This window comes from Nicotiana sylvestris, chromosome 11 (assembly GCF_000393655.2).
Source record: "Nicotiana sylvestris chromosome 11, ASM39365v2, whole genome shotgun sequence".
Taxonomy (NCBI): Eukaryota; Viridiplantae; Streptophyta; class Magnoliopsida; order Solanales; family Solanaceae; genus Nicotiana; species Nicotiana sylvestris.
In genome coordinates, this window is record NC_091067.1 from 147,501,800 (window position 1) to 147,516,113 (window position 14,314).

General features: G+C 38.8%; 1 protein-coding gene across 1 annotated transcript; it reads left to right on the top strand.

Moving 5' to 3' along the window:
* Nucleotides 1–917: 917 nt before the first annotated feature.
* On the top strand, nt 918–2,773 carry LOC104239919 (transcription factor MYB48). The gene is made up of 3 exons (XM_009794661.2): nt 918–1,104; nt 1,254–1,383; nt 1,991–2,773. The coding sequence occupies exons 1-3, from the start codon at nt 990–992 to the stop codon at nt 2,409–2,411; spliced, it is 666 nt and encodes a 221-aa protein (XP_009792963.2). The 5' UTR covers nt 918–989; the 3' UTR covers nt 2,412–2,773.
* The last annotated feature ends 11,541 nt before the right edge of the window (nt 2,774–14,314 follow it).

Consider the following 14,314-nt stretch of genomic DNA (forward strand, 5'->3'; position numbering starts at 1 on the left):
CTTATCTTCCTCTATCACTTTTGCACCTTCCCTGTTAATGGCTTTCATCATATGCAACATTACTCTGCCAACAATTGAGCCACTTGTTCGGTCATAATCGACTCAAAAATTCCCTTCCACCTCTAATATTATTGTAATTGTTTTAATAAATTGATTCTATTTAAAAATATTTAACGTTTTACAAAAATAATAAATCATGTATTATTTTAATTAATTAAGTGAAACATTTAAAAAATAGATATAAAACAATCTAAACAAATATTCTTTTAATTAAATCATTTTTTCCTGAAGCCATTCACCCAGGCTATACTAGCCCGAGGTGATGAGGAGTTTTTTCAATTATCCCTTACCTCACATATTAGTTAGATAACCAAACCAATATGCTTTACATGTTTAAGTAAAAATTGTTTTAGATGCGAAAGACAAATGCACATTTAGGATTTTTAGAATACGAGCACCAGTAAATAAAGAGAGAGAAAATGGTATTTAGTGTGAATTGATCTCTCTTATAAATATTTAAATCAAGTGCATCATATAGAATATGGGGGCCAGCAAATCATATTAGATAAAGTTTAGAAAATTTGTATATAAAATACCTAGTTTAGTTTGACAAAAAGAGTATGGGTTCGTGCCCTATAATTTAGGCCTAAATCCACCCTTGATGGAAGACATATGTCATGTTATTAATTTAGTGCAAATATCGGGTGCAAATAAATTGCATGGACTATGATGAAATTCTAATTCACCATTTTCTAAGAAATTAAAGGCAAAAACCCTCACTCAAGAAGAAAAAATAAACCCTTACTCCAAACACTCACCTTTCTTAGTTTATTGTCCCCACCACCACCCAAAGAGCAGCTGCCCTTAATTCAAGCCATAGGAAGCCAATTATTCTCAGTATAAATATCAGTTGTACACACTATACCACGTATCAACCATTATAGGTGACTCACAAAAAAGGAAAACTAGTGATAAAAAAAAGTCCAAAAATGGTGCAAGAGGAAATCAGAAGAGGACCATGGACAGAACAAGAAGATCTTCAGCTTGTATTTTATGTAAAATTATTTGGAGATCGAAGATGGGATTTTCTAGCCAAAGTTTCAGGTTTGATTGAAGGTTAAGGAGGGAGAACAAAAAATAGAATAGGTATATTAGGTTAGTTTTGGATCATATATCCTTATGTCCAAAGAGTTAAGTCTCTAACCCTATTCTTCTCTCCATATTCTTTCTTTTGTAATGTTCTTTTGGTTTAGGTTTGAAAAGAACAGGAAAGAGTTGCAGGTTACGTTGGGTTAATTACTTGAATCCTGATCTTAAACGTGGCAAGATGACTCCTCAAGAAGAACGTCTTGTTCTTGAACTTCACTGCAAATGGGGAAATAGGTGTGTAATTTATTTAGATATTTTTTAAATTTCTCATATTAAGAACCATGCTTAACTATTTTCCTTTACTTTAACATTTAGAAAAAGGTTTAAATTTACCCTTATGTTATATACGAAATATCATAATTTTACCTCTTGTTATATACAAAATATCATAATTTTACTCTTAGTTATATTTGAAGTTGTTTATGCCTGTATCGTTAGCAAACATTCTTGTATTTGCACTTAATCTAATGGAGCTCTAGCATGGATGGGCGACAAGAGGGGTTGTTCAGATGGTTAGCACTCCCCGTCTACAACTTCAGACTCGTGGGTCCGAGTTATCGAAGGAACAATAGCTCCAATAAAGGGGATTAATGGGGAATCAAAAAAATAAAGGCGAATTTCATATGTTGGAATATTGTTAAAAAGAATTTAAATTTACCCCTCAACTTGATATATTATATAGTTGATGGCAAATATGAGAGGATTTATACATTAATGAACTCGAAATATAACAAAGGTAAAATTAAAATATTTCCTATAGTATATGGATATTTTTTACGCTTTTTCCCCCTTTAAATTTCCATATATCTAATTTTGATTTTTTTTTTTTTTTGGTGTTTAGATGGTCAAGAATTGCTCGGAAAATACCAGGGCGAACTGATAACGAAATCAAGAATTATTGGAGAACCCATATGAGGAAGAAAGCTCAAGAACAAAGGAAAAAAGCTACTTCTATTTCTCCATCTTCATCTTTTTCAAACTGTTCATCCTCTTCTTCTATAACTCATGAAGAAAATGAGAGAAATTTCTATGATACCGGTGGAATCGAGCAATTGCAAGTTGAAGAACAAAAGAAAGTAAATGATCAAGAACAAGCTGGGGAGAGTATGAAAGTTTATTCCATGGATGAAATATGGAAAGATATTGAATTATTAGAAGAAAATGAAACAATTAATAAACCAATTATGGGGTCAATTTCACCCTTATGGGATTATTGTCCAGACCCCATGTGGAAAGATTTTGACTGGAATACCTTTCGGTAAGAGCGTGATTCCGAATAATTAGTCGGATCAGCGGACTTTAAATATCCGGAAAATAAAAAAAGACGGGCTAATAGGAGGATCATTTATTTGAAAAAGAAAAAAAAAACAAATTCCTTATATTAGTTGGTTTTGGTTTTATATAAGAGTAAGTTATAACTTGTATATTACTAGCAGTAGTAATAAAAAGTCTGCTGTTGTAGCCATCAGATGATATGCTTTAATTTACTAGAGTTTTAAGAGTGTTTTTATGTGATTACTACCATCGGCAATCTTTCTTATGAAATTTAAATGTTATTGAATTCCTTGTAAAAGTTCTTAGCTTCCTATATCTGTATAAAATTTGTAATCTTTTCTTGCTGTTGCATCAATTCCCTCCATTAAACTTGCTATTTCAGATCTAATTTAGCTGTTACAAGTTGGACAAAGATCACTTTTGGCTCGCGGCTGAAATTATTTATATTTGGTAGTTGAAAAAGTGTAGAAGAATTATATATATTTATATATATATATATATATATATATATATACACACACACAAAAAGAATATTTTTCGCATATTATTTTGAGAGCGGTTATACAATGTCATTTTCTATAACAAGTTCCTCCATATGCACTACTCTCTCCATCCCAATTTATGTAATGATATTTGACTGAGTACGAAATTTAAGAAAAAAAATTAAAAATTTTAAAATTTATTATCTAAAATAAGTCATAAATATTTGTGTGACCAAAAGGATAAAATATATATTTTAAAGTTAAATTATTATAAAATATAAAAATATTATTTTTCTGGGTCTAGAGTCATATAAATTGGGATGGAAATATAATAAGAAGCTGATCAAATCAACTTCCAAGGATTGGGGATCTGATTAGGATGCAATAGAGTTGGTGCACATTTTTAATTCTGTAATCCACTATTAGATTAAGCACAACTTTAATTTTGATACGGCAAACACATGATTGGATGTTTAAAAGGTACCTAAAAAATGTTCTCCAATCATGAAAATGTTTATCTTTTGCCAAAGAAAACAAATAAAACTCTGTGCATTAGACTATGATTTACCAATTGTTCAAAAGAGGAATTGTTCCCACAACAACACGTAGCTACTACCATTATCACACAAATATAGTATTCATTTAAAATAGTCTTGGTCCAATGATAAAGATATATAGTATAGAAATTGCTTATTTAATCGATAGAGAAAAGTTATAGGGTGCTCAATATCAACTTTTTTTAATTAAAGTGATAAGCTTGAGTGGTTAGTGATTTCTAGATGTTACTCACTAAAAACTAGCAAACAAGAAAGTGGAGGGATTGCAAGTGGACTCTATTTTAATTGGATAAAAATAAGTGGTCCTAATTGTGTACTAAATTTGCTACTAAGCAGTGTTTTAAAAAAGGGTTTTCAGGGCAAACCCTGAGGCGAAGCGCATTAAAAATGTATCGAGGTAATGGTGGGGGCGAAGTTTTAAGAGGCGTACGCCTAGTAATTCGGAGCATATGTCCGAACGTTGAGGCGAGTATTTATAGTGAAGCATAAGCCTAAAAAAAAATTTCAAATTAAAACAAAATTTGTTGAATATATAAGCCCTTAATATATTACCCAAATTCTCAAAAATCAGCCTGTAATTAGTCAAAAGTTTTAGAAAAGAATTGAATGCAACATTAAGTTTAAAAGTCAAGACCTTTTTTTGTTGCTAGAAGCCCTAATTTATGGTCTTTTCTAATTATTTATCTTGTCCACTGGTCTACTACTATCTCCCAAAAGCAACAAACAATCGTTTTTTTTTGGCAAATACAAAGAAAACTCATTCTCCTCCATAGCAGCAAGCTCAAAATTCAAATTGCAGGTTAGTCATCCTTTTTGTTTCTCCACGTAGAAAACTTTATTCTTTTCAACTTAAGTTACTTGTGCTTGTAAGCTGCGTATAATGGATTGTTTTGACTAGTTTTTTTGTAGGGATGGAGCAGATATATATATAGTCAGGGGCGTACGCAGGAATTTTTGTAAGTGGTGTCGAAATTTATAAAAAAAAAACTGAAATATAACTTTGATTGTCATACTTTTAGACAAGAAATAGTCTTAATCTATTGATTTTGTTGAGTCTTAAGCAAATATTTACAAAAGAAAAATGTCTTAGTTAAGGTTTGAACCTTTAACCTCTTATAGAAAAATCAAACACATTACCAACACACCAACATATAATTTATGTCAAGTGGTGTCCTTTTTTATGGTCCATAATATTTGATTTTTTAAGATATCAAGAACGAATTAACTTTTTCTTTTCAAAGCTAACCTTGGCGTAAAGAGTCTAAAAGTAGTTTGTTATATTTCAAATGAGTAAATTAGGGTTAATATGATCAATTTTATTGTTAATTAATGTTAAAAGGTAAATTTGTTAATAATAATAATCGTGAAAAGAGCCAAAAAAAATCACTAAAGTGGACCGGAAGTAGTATTTGTTAATGAGCTATCTCACTTCTTCATTTGTTTTTATCAAATAATTGTGACGGTTTTATGAATGGAGCATTTTTTTTAGACTATGTTAGGTTACTAGTAGATATAACCTTAAACACTTTTGTCTCTCATAATTATATTTGTATTCTGATTCATATAAATATGATACATATATATAGAGTTATCACTTACAGATTATTTATTAGTAATTGCTTTTTGGCTTAAAATTATTACTGCTGAAAAATCACTTTTTTTAAGCAGAAGTAAAACATGATTTATTCCCTCTTTACTTACTCTTTTAATTTCCTCCTCTATTTCCTGATTCAACAACAATATTTCTTGAATTCCTTGTTGAATTCTTGATTTTGATAATAAAGTTCCAAACAATATGGTATAGTGTCACATATAAAGCTATATCTTAATCCCTACCCTTTGGAGATTCCATACTTTCTTGCTACCATATTTCCCACTCTTTGGACTGCTATATCTTTGTTAGATATCCCTACTAATTAATAATCTATGTTGCACCCCGTGGAATAAGCCGCTTAGGATCAGAGGCGTATTCAAGATGTTAACGTAACGGGAGCATCAGTATTTTGCTCAACTAGAAGGCAGTGTCTCCTAAAGGTGTTCACTACTTCTATTGCAAAAAGTTATGGTGATGATAATAGAACTTAAGAAACAAATGTCCGAGTGGCACAATAGCAAAGACGTAGTGTAATATCTAGACAAATGAACTTTCCAAATGGTAAAGAAATGAATACAACAAACAATGAACAAGTGGCAAGATATGGCCATTTTTTATTAGCTGCCCTTTGGGTCAATGTATAGACTATAGTACTACTGCAACTAGTATTATGTACTAGTTTATCATCATTGTACAGTTTGACTTGATCCATGATCGACCATCTTATACAATGGAGCTAGTGAAACAAGGCAAAGGAAATTGACAATTTAACAATGGAAACTAGAACCTTGCTATTTGGTCTGAAACTATGCCAACTAATGAGACCATAAATTTAACTTTGTTTGCAATTGAACTCCTAGTCATAAATAATCCAATTTTGGCAATTGAGCTCCAACCAAACATGTGTCACAATTAGGGACGACAAACGGGCTGGTTGAGTTGGATATGAGCAGGTCGAAAACAGGTAATGCAAAAAACGGGTAAATTATCCGATCCGACTCATATTTAATACAGATAAAAAATGGGTTAACCAGAAGATAATATGGATATCCAAATTATCCATGGTTTCTTGAATATGATCATTTTTGAGAGAATTCCTAATCTCCCAAACTTGATGAACCCCAATTTGAAAGCTTTACAAATGTAAAAGTTAAACTCATTTGTTATCCATTTTCTTAGCGGATGATCACGCCCAACTATGCCTTATAAAAAGGACAATGCGGTCGTTGCAAATATAATCTGGTTTACAAGTCCGGAGTCGAATCCCACAGAGAGTTAACCTATCAATCACAATCTTTAGACCCACTAAACTCTTCAGAACCAGCTTCCCAAATGTTTGAATCACAAGTTGATGGTTTCTTTAGTAACTAAGATTGCAAGTAAATTAAACAGGCTGTAAACTAAAACGCTAAAGTTGTAAACAATGATGAGATAAAGCTAAGGTAAAGATTTCCCCTATTGATGGAATCCCTTCTGTTTATGCTTCATACAAATGTACCAACACTTCTCTATCAATCATGAACGCTCGTCTTACCATAAATCTCTCCCGAGTAATCACAGTAATATACTATTGCACTCTCCCGAGATACACTAGCTAGCTTTAATTAACACAGTTCACTTAAGATTGCACCCAAGGCTTCGTTATCCCTAATCCCGCCTTTAAACCCGCAGTTATAGATTCCTCTTATACTTTAGGAGTGGTGTTATTCAACAATAACCTAAATATGCACTCTCTCCCGAGTTATGCACACTAAATAGGCACAGCTAATTGAGGATCCTGTCAATTAACTACAACAAGAACATAGTTGAATAAATAAAGATTGAAACTAGCAATTTGTATTCACATAAACAAGAAGTTCATCCCCCAATAGGTTCCATCAAAACCTTAGACAAAAGATTTAGCTACTCATAACTATGGGTAAACAAACTAAGATAAGATCCATCATAAACTAGCAATCAAAATCAAAGAAAAGAAGAAATATGTTTTGGGTGATCTCTCACAATTGTTTTTCTTGCCAAGATACTCTAAAAATCAATACATGCCTCTCTTGGGTGAAGTCTAGTGTTTAAAATAGGTTTTAGGTCTAAAAATCTCGTGTTTGCACTTTAGTCCCTGCACTTTTCTCGCGCCTACCGCGGTTCTGCCGCGGTCGTGGTAGAACCGTGGCCAAACAGCTCCTCTGAATCTCCTTCTGTCCGCGAGCATCCTTCACCGCGGTTCTGCCGCGGTCGCGGTGGAACCGCGGCAGAGTCATTTTTCTGATTCTTCAGCCTGTTTTTGCGTGGTTCACTTGGGACATTTCACGGTTGGTCTCTCTTTCTTCATTTTTTTTGACTCCAAAAGTGCTCCCTATCCTTCCCTAGTCATATATAACCTACAAATCATGAAAAGCACTAATAAGAGCATTTTGTTATCACTTTTATTATTAAAACTATGCAAGAAGACGGTTATTTAGGGCCTGAATATAGTTAAATTCACTTATTATCAACACCCCACACTTAAACCCTTGCTCGTCCTCGAGCAAGCTAAACCACACTTAAAAGCCTAACCGTTTGATGCTTTACCCCAAATATGTCACACCCACCATTTTGACGGAACAACCTAAGCAATGTGCCGGTCATACCCCAGATGCAGACTCTACTGCCATGACACACTTGTGCTCACTCTAGTTACTCTAACAGAGGTGAAGACTTACTTTTCCTTCCCGAGTCACATTCCCTCACATCAAAAGTCTGAGAAAAGTTCCACATGCATAAAATTCAAACACAAGGAACTGAAGATAGAAAGAATTCACTCACTCTCAGCAAAGAACATTCACATGCCGCACAAACACACCATAAGCTTGCCCCTAGTGTAGTACTCTACTAATCGAGCTGTTTTAGTCAAAGATCAAGAGGTCTTTATTTGGTTGTAATGTAGGCTAAGGGACGGGTAGGATACATTTGGATGTAGTGACTAACCTCCCTAAGCACTTTTAATACACACTTCCTTTAATCTCAATTTCCCTGCTCAGCCTAATCATTCCTCCACATTTTTGTATCACAAGTGACCCCTACTTTCCTTTAGGTGCAACTGGCTTTTTTTTTTTTTTTGTAAGGTACCAGTGCTTCATTCAAATAATTCATTCCTGATTCCCCATTTTTTTTCTAACTCCCTACCACCCCACACTTTGACTTTTGTATGTTCTTTAGTGATTCAAGTGCTTTTCGGAGGTATAGGTTCAAACAATCAGCTATTCAAACACAGGGATATAGGTCATTATAGGGTTATCAGAGAACAGGCTTCAGGCTCAAAGGGGTTAACTATGACAATATAGACAGGTGGATTCACCATTATATGTAGGCTTACACAAAGAAATGCCTCAATCATCTCTAAAACCCAACAGCTTCTATTTCGCTTTGCAAACACACAGGGAAAGTTCTAGGTATCGCACGCACGCACAGAATGCAAGTAAAATCTCACACACACTTAGCATGTAACTCATTCGGGATCAGTCTATCAACACACTCATACGAGCGTTCAAGCAAAGCAAGATGTGCAAAATTAAGGCATAGATTTACAAGTCCACAACTGAGCCTAGACGTCATACTCTTAGGTTCATTTTAGTTGGTTGCAGGTGTGTACATCAGAGGTAGCATTCTAGCCTTTACCCATCTTAGTCTTAACTACAAAAGAAAAATCTACCTAACCCGGTTCAAGAAAAACCCTTGGAAAAGAACCGTGGCCAAAAGAAAAACCAAGGGGGACTTACTACACTACCTAAAAAGAAAAATAAATAAAATAAAAAAATCTTCATAGACTACTTCCCTCAAGAGTACTGTCCCAGTGGTCCGTCCTCAGGAAGAGTCCTCTACCTTTAAATTTTTATTTTATTTTTTATAAATATATCCGACTTGGACCCTCAAGAGACTCGTCGACAAGTGTCCGTCGTTGGGCCAAGTCAGACTCCTAATATAATTACAGTCAATTATATACAACAACATCAATTTCATGCTACAACACACACAATGTCTATGTACATTACACATATAACTAGAGCAAGTCTCCCACCCCACACTTAAAATCATGGCATGTCCCCATGTCATATCAAGAAAGTAAAGAGAAGAAGGGTAAGGAGACTTCCCTGAGACTTAATCAGAGTTGGAGACTGTGCTGGGGTCTACATGGCAAGCTCTCCCCAAAGCACGGAACCAGGCCATGAACCTGTTCTCAGACCGGGCCTGCCTCTGAGACATGGCATCCATCCGTGTGTGTAGGCCATCCATTGAGGTGCGGAGATCCGTGACCTCTTCCTTCATGGAACGCAGCATAGGCCTGGTGGACTAAGATCTGACAAAGCCTGCCCCAGTATGGGGGTGCCGAGAGGGTCCGGCACTGTCATTAAATCTCCTGGACGGTGCAAGAGGAACCGGGTCATCAGCCTCATCATCTAGCACAATTGTTGTATGTGTGCCCCTGCCCACTCTGATGCGTGAAGCTCGGAATGGTGCTTCAGATGCCAATGCTCCATCAGCAGGATCAGTGGGGACCCTCCTCCGCAAGCACAGTGCAGTCACCAAGGAAGGGAAGTAAAATCCTTTGACAGCAGTGGTCCTCGCAGGACCATTTCGTCACCAATTACCTGTGCTACATCAAAATCCTTCTTCGTCACGAAGCACCAAGTCAATAGGGCTCTGTTGAAGTCACGTCTGTGGTGTTGCTGGAGGGCATGAACCGGCTGCAGATGACAGTCAACCAACAGTTAGCCAAGTGCGTGAAAGAGTTGGAGTTCAGGGTGATGTGCTCCTTGATCCAGGTTGGTCGCCCACCAGCACAAACTACATCAGTCATAACTTCCCACGTGACACCTGGTCTGTCATGGTAGTAGTCAATATCGCCCGTGAACTGGGGTAGCCTCAATACCTGGCGGATAGTTTCAATTGAGGCATCTACCCCTGTGTCTCGCACAGTCACCTCCCGCAGCATATGTGCTGGGCAGTTCGCGTAGAACTCCCTAACCATCATCCGGTTCGCTGGGCCGGGGTCATCAAAGAGGAATTCCATTTCGCGCCTTCGAATTTCTTCATACATTTCCTCTTGTTCCACGCGGAGGTCTGCCCGGTCAATTTACAACTCATGAATGAAGTTCTTACCAGCCTTGGCATAAAAATCGTCCTCCGCTCGTTCCAATTCAAACCTGGACTCGTCATATGTCGGATGTTGGGATGTGCCCGCCCCTCTCTTTTGCTTTTTACGGGCTATAATACCTGCAATGAGTCAGGAAAATTCATAACCATCAAATTCATCCTAATTAGTGTCTGTCAGATGGGTACTCAGACTTCGCCACCTGATGGCACCAAAACACCATCCCCATTGAGTTCTTCTTGGCAGACTAGCCACACAAGCAAGGTAGGGAAGGTTACAATCTCCACAGAGGCCTCACAACAGAACTACGTACAACATTAGGCCTACACCACCCCACACTACTCCTACACATATTATCAAACAGTGACAACACCCCCAATCACCAAGTATAACACCCCCTAATTAAGAGTGGGTATAACCCGCCCCATAATATCACAAAAACTCCAATATTTCGACCCACATGGTGCATAATAACAACTACACCCCAAAAAAATGATTTCTGGGCTAAAACATCATAAACACAATGAAGGCCCACACACTATGACACCAAACAATTTCACAACAGTACCATACAACAATAAAAACCATGAAAGAAAGCAAAAATTGACAAAAGTTATACTAACCCTACCTAGGGTTAAACTAAATACAATTATGCTAAATTATACTAAGTTAGAAGATGAAATAGAGAGAGAGAAAGAGCAACCTACTTGTTTGGTTGAGGGAAAGTGGATGAAGAAGGTGGATAGTAGGGGGGGATGATAATGGAGTGATGTGAAGATGAGAAGAGAAGAGAGAAGATAGAGAGAAGTGGGAGAGGAATTAGAGAGAAGGGAGTGGGGGGTGTTTTGCTGAATCTGGGCGAATTGGGTGGGGTTTTAGTGGTAGGTGAGGGGTATTTTGGGTAAAAGGTGAAAAAGAGAAAAAAATTAAAACGAAAAACTTACCTGGACCCCGTCTGCGTCTGCCGCGATCGCGGTAGGACCGCGGTAGACCAAGTTTAGAGGGTCTCCCTTGCCGCAGTTTTACCGCGATCGCGGTGTAACCGCGATGGCCTGGGTTCAGAGAAGGGTCAGTACCGCGGTTTGACCGTGGTCGCGGTGGAACCGCGGTCTGACCGCGTCTCTGATTCTGATGTTTTTTTTTATGTTACACTTACAACAATTTCGCGGGTTGCCTCCCACGTAGCGCCTGATTTAACGTCGCTACACGACGCAGGAAGAGCACATTTAAGGCTCGCTCGACCTCTGTGGTTCAGTCAGATGCAGTTCAGCCCCTTCCTTAGGCTCGCTCATACCCACATACAACTTCAATCTATGACCATTGACTCTAAATGTACGAGAGTCATTCTCAGTGGCAACTTCAACCGCTCCTGACGGGAAAACTTCAACTACTCGAAATGGTCCAGACCATCGTGACTTCAGCTTACCCGGGAACAACCTCAGTCTTGAATTGTATAGCAATACCATGTTCTCAAGTTTGAAGTTCCGCTCAACGATGTTTTGATCGTGTAGCCTCTTCATTCTCTCTTTGTACAGCCTTGTGCTCTCAAAAGCAAGATACCGGAACTCCTCAAGCTCATGCAGTTCTGTGACTCTTGACGTGCCCGCAGCTTCCATGTCTAAATTTAGTTGTTTCAGTGCCCACCACGCTCTATGCTCAAGTTCTACAGGTAGGTGACAGGCCTTCCCAAACACTAACTTGTATGGTGACATACCAATTGGTGTCTTGAAAGCTGTCCTGTAGGCCCAAAGTGCATCATCTAACTTCCTCGCCCAATCAGTTCTCGTAGCGTTCACAGTTTTCGTTAACACACTCTTGATTTCCCTGTTGGATACCTCAACCTGTCCACTAGTCTGCGGGTGGTAAGGAGTAGCCACCTTGTGGCGCACATCGTATTTTGTAAGCAACTTCTCGAAGGCTCTATTGCAGAAGTGAGTGCCTCCGTCGCTGATAATCGCTCGTGGTGTCCCGAAGCGGGTGAATATGTTCTTCTTTAGAAACCCCACCACCACTTTCGCATCATTGGTGGGCAATGCTACAGCTTCCACCCACTTGGACACATAGTCTACGGCAACAAGGATGTATATACTACCATAAGAGCTGACGAAGGGACCCATGAAATCAATCCCCCAGACGTCGAACACTTCTATCTCCTGAATTGGGTTCATGGGCATCTCGTGGCACTGGGAAATGTTTCCGGTGCGTTGACATTCATTACAACCCTTCACCCATGAGTGGGCATCTTTAAACACAGTCGGCCAGAAAAATCCGGCCTCTAGCACCTTTGTTGCTGTCCTGATCCCTCCAAAGTGTCCACCATAAGCCGATGCATGACAAGCCTGCAAAATAGAAGATTGTTCTATCTCGGAGACGCATCTCCGGATCATGTTATCCAGGCATATTCTAAAGAGATAGGGCTCGTCCCAATAGTACAAGCGGCTTTCACGAAAAAATCGATTCCTCTGGACCGATGAAAGGTCGTGAGGAACTATACCACTGGCCAAGTAATTGGCCAAGTCCGCATACCATGGAACTTCCTGATGAGTGATGGCGAGCAGTTGCTCGTCTGGAAACGTTTCCAGAATTTCCTCAACTTCAATTGTATTTTCAGCTCCCTCAAGTCGTGATAGGTGATCAGCGACTTGATTCTCAGTGCCTTTGCGGTCACGTATTTAAAGATCGAACTCTTGTAGAAGCAACACCCAATGAATCAAGCGTGGCTTAGAGTCTTTCTTTTCTATTACGTACCTTAGAGCAGCATGGTCAGTGTATACAATTACCTTTGATCCTATCAGGTAGGGCCGGAACTTGTCGAATGCGAACACCACAGCTAGCATCTCCTTTTCAGTCACCGTATAGTTCAATTGAGCTCCACTCAGCGTTCGACTGGCATAGTAGATTGGGTGCATCAATTTTTCCTTCCGTTGGCCCAGCACTGCCCCCACTGCGTAGTCACTAGCGTCACACATTAGTTCGAACGGTTGCTCCCAGTTGGGGGCAACAATGATGGGTGTTGTGACCAGCTTCTGCTTCAACTCCTAAACGCTACCCTACAATCATCAGAAAACACAAATGGGTGATCTTTATCTAATAACTTACAGAGAGGGTTGGTGATTTTGGAAAAGTCTTTTATGAACCGCCGGTAGAAACCGGCATGTCCAAGAAAACTTCTGATTGCTTTGACCGAAGTTGGTGGAGGAAGCTTTGCTATTACATCAACCTTTGCTCGATCTACCGCTATTCCCTTGCTAGACACCCGGTGCCCCAAGACTATGCCTTCTTGTACCATGAAATGGCACTTCTCCTAGTTCAGCACCAGATTAGTCTCGATGCACCGTTTCAGCACACACGTCAAATTCACCAGGCACTCATCAAATGAACTCCCCACCACTGAGAAGTCATCCATGAACACCTCCATTATATCCTCAACCATGTCAGTGAATATGGACATCATGTACCGTTGGAATGTGGCGGGTGCATTGCATAGGCCAAAGGGCATCCTCCTGAAGGCATAAATGCCATAAGGGTATGTGAAGGAGGTCTTCTCTCGGTCCTCAGGTGCAATGGAGATCTGATTGTACCCTGAGTACCCATCCAGAAAACAAAAGTGTGACCTCCCTGCCAATCTATCCAGCATTTGATCAATGAAGGGAAGTGGGAAGTGGTCTTTCCGGGTGGCTAGATTCAACTTTCGATAATCCATGCAAATTCTCCAGCCTGTGACGGTTCTCGTTGGGATTAGTTCAATGTTGTCATTCTTCACAACCGTCATGCCACCCTTCTTAGGCACACATGGAACTGGACTCACCCAGTTGCTGTCAGAGATTGAGAAAATAATTCCCGCATCTAACCACTTTATCACCTCCTTCTTCACCACTTCCTTCATATTTGGATTCAGCCTCCTCTGATGTTCCCTGGAAGGTTTGTGCCCTTCTTCCAGCAGAATTTTATGCATGCAGTAAGCGGGGCTGATCCCCTTGATGTCTGCCATGGTCTACCCAATGGCAGATTTGCACTCCTTCAATACCTGTAGAAGTTGTTGGACCTGCACATCTAACAAACCAGATGAGATAATAACAGGTAGAGTGGAGTCGGGTCCCAGAAATTCATACCTGATGTGGGTTGGCAGTGG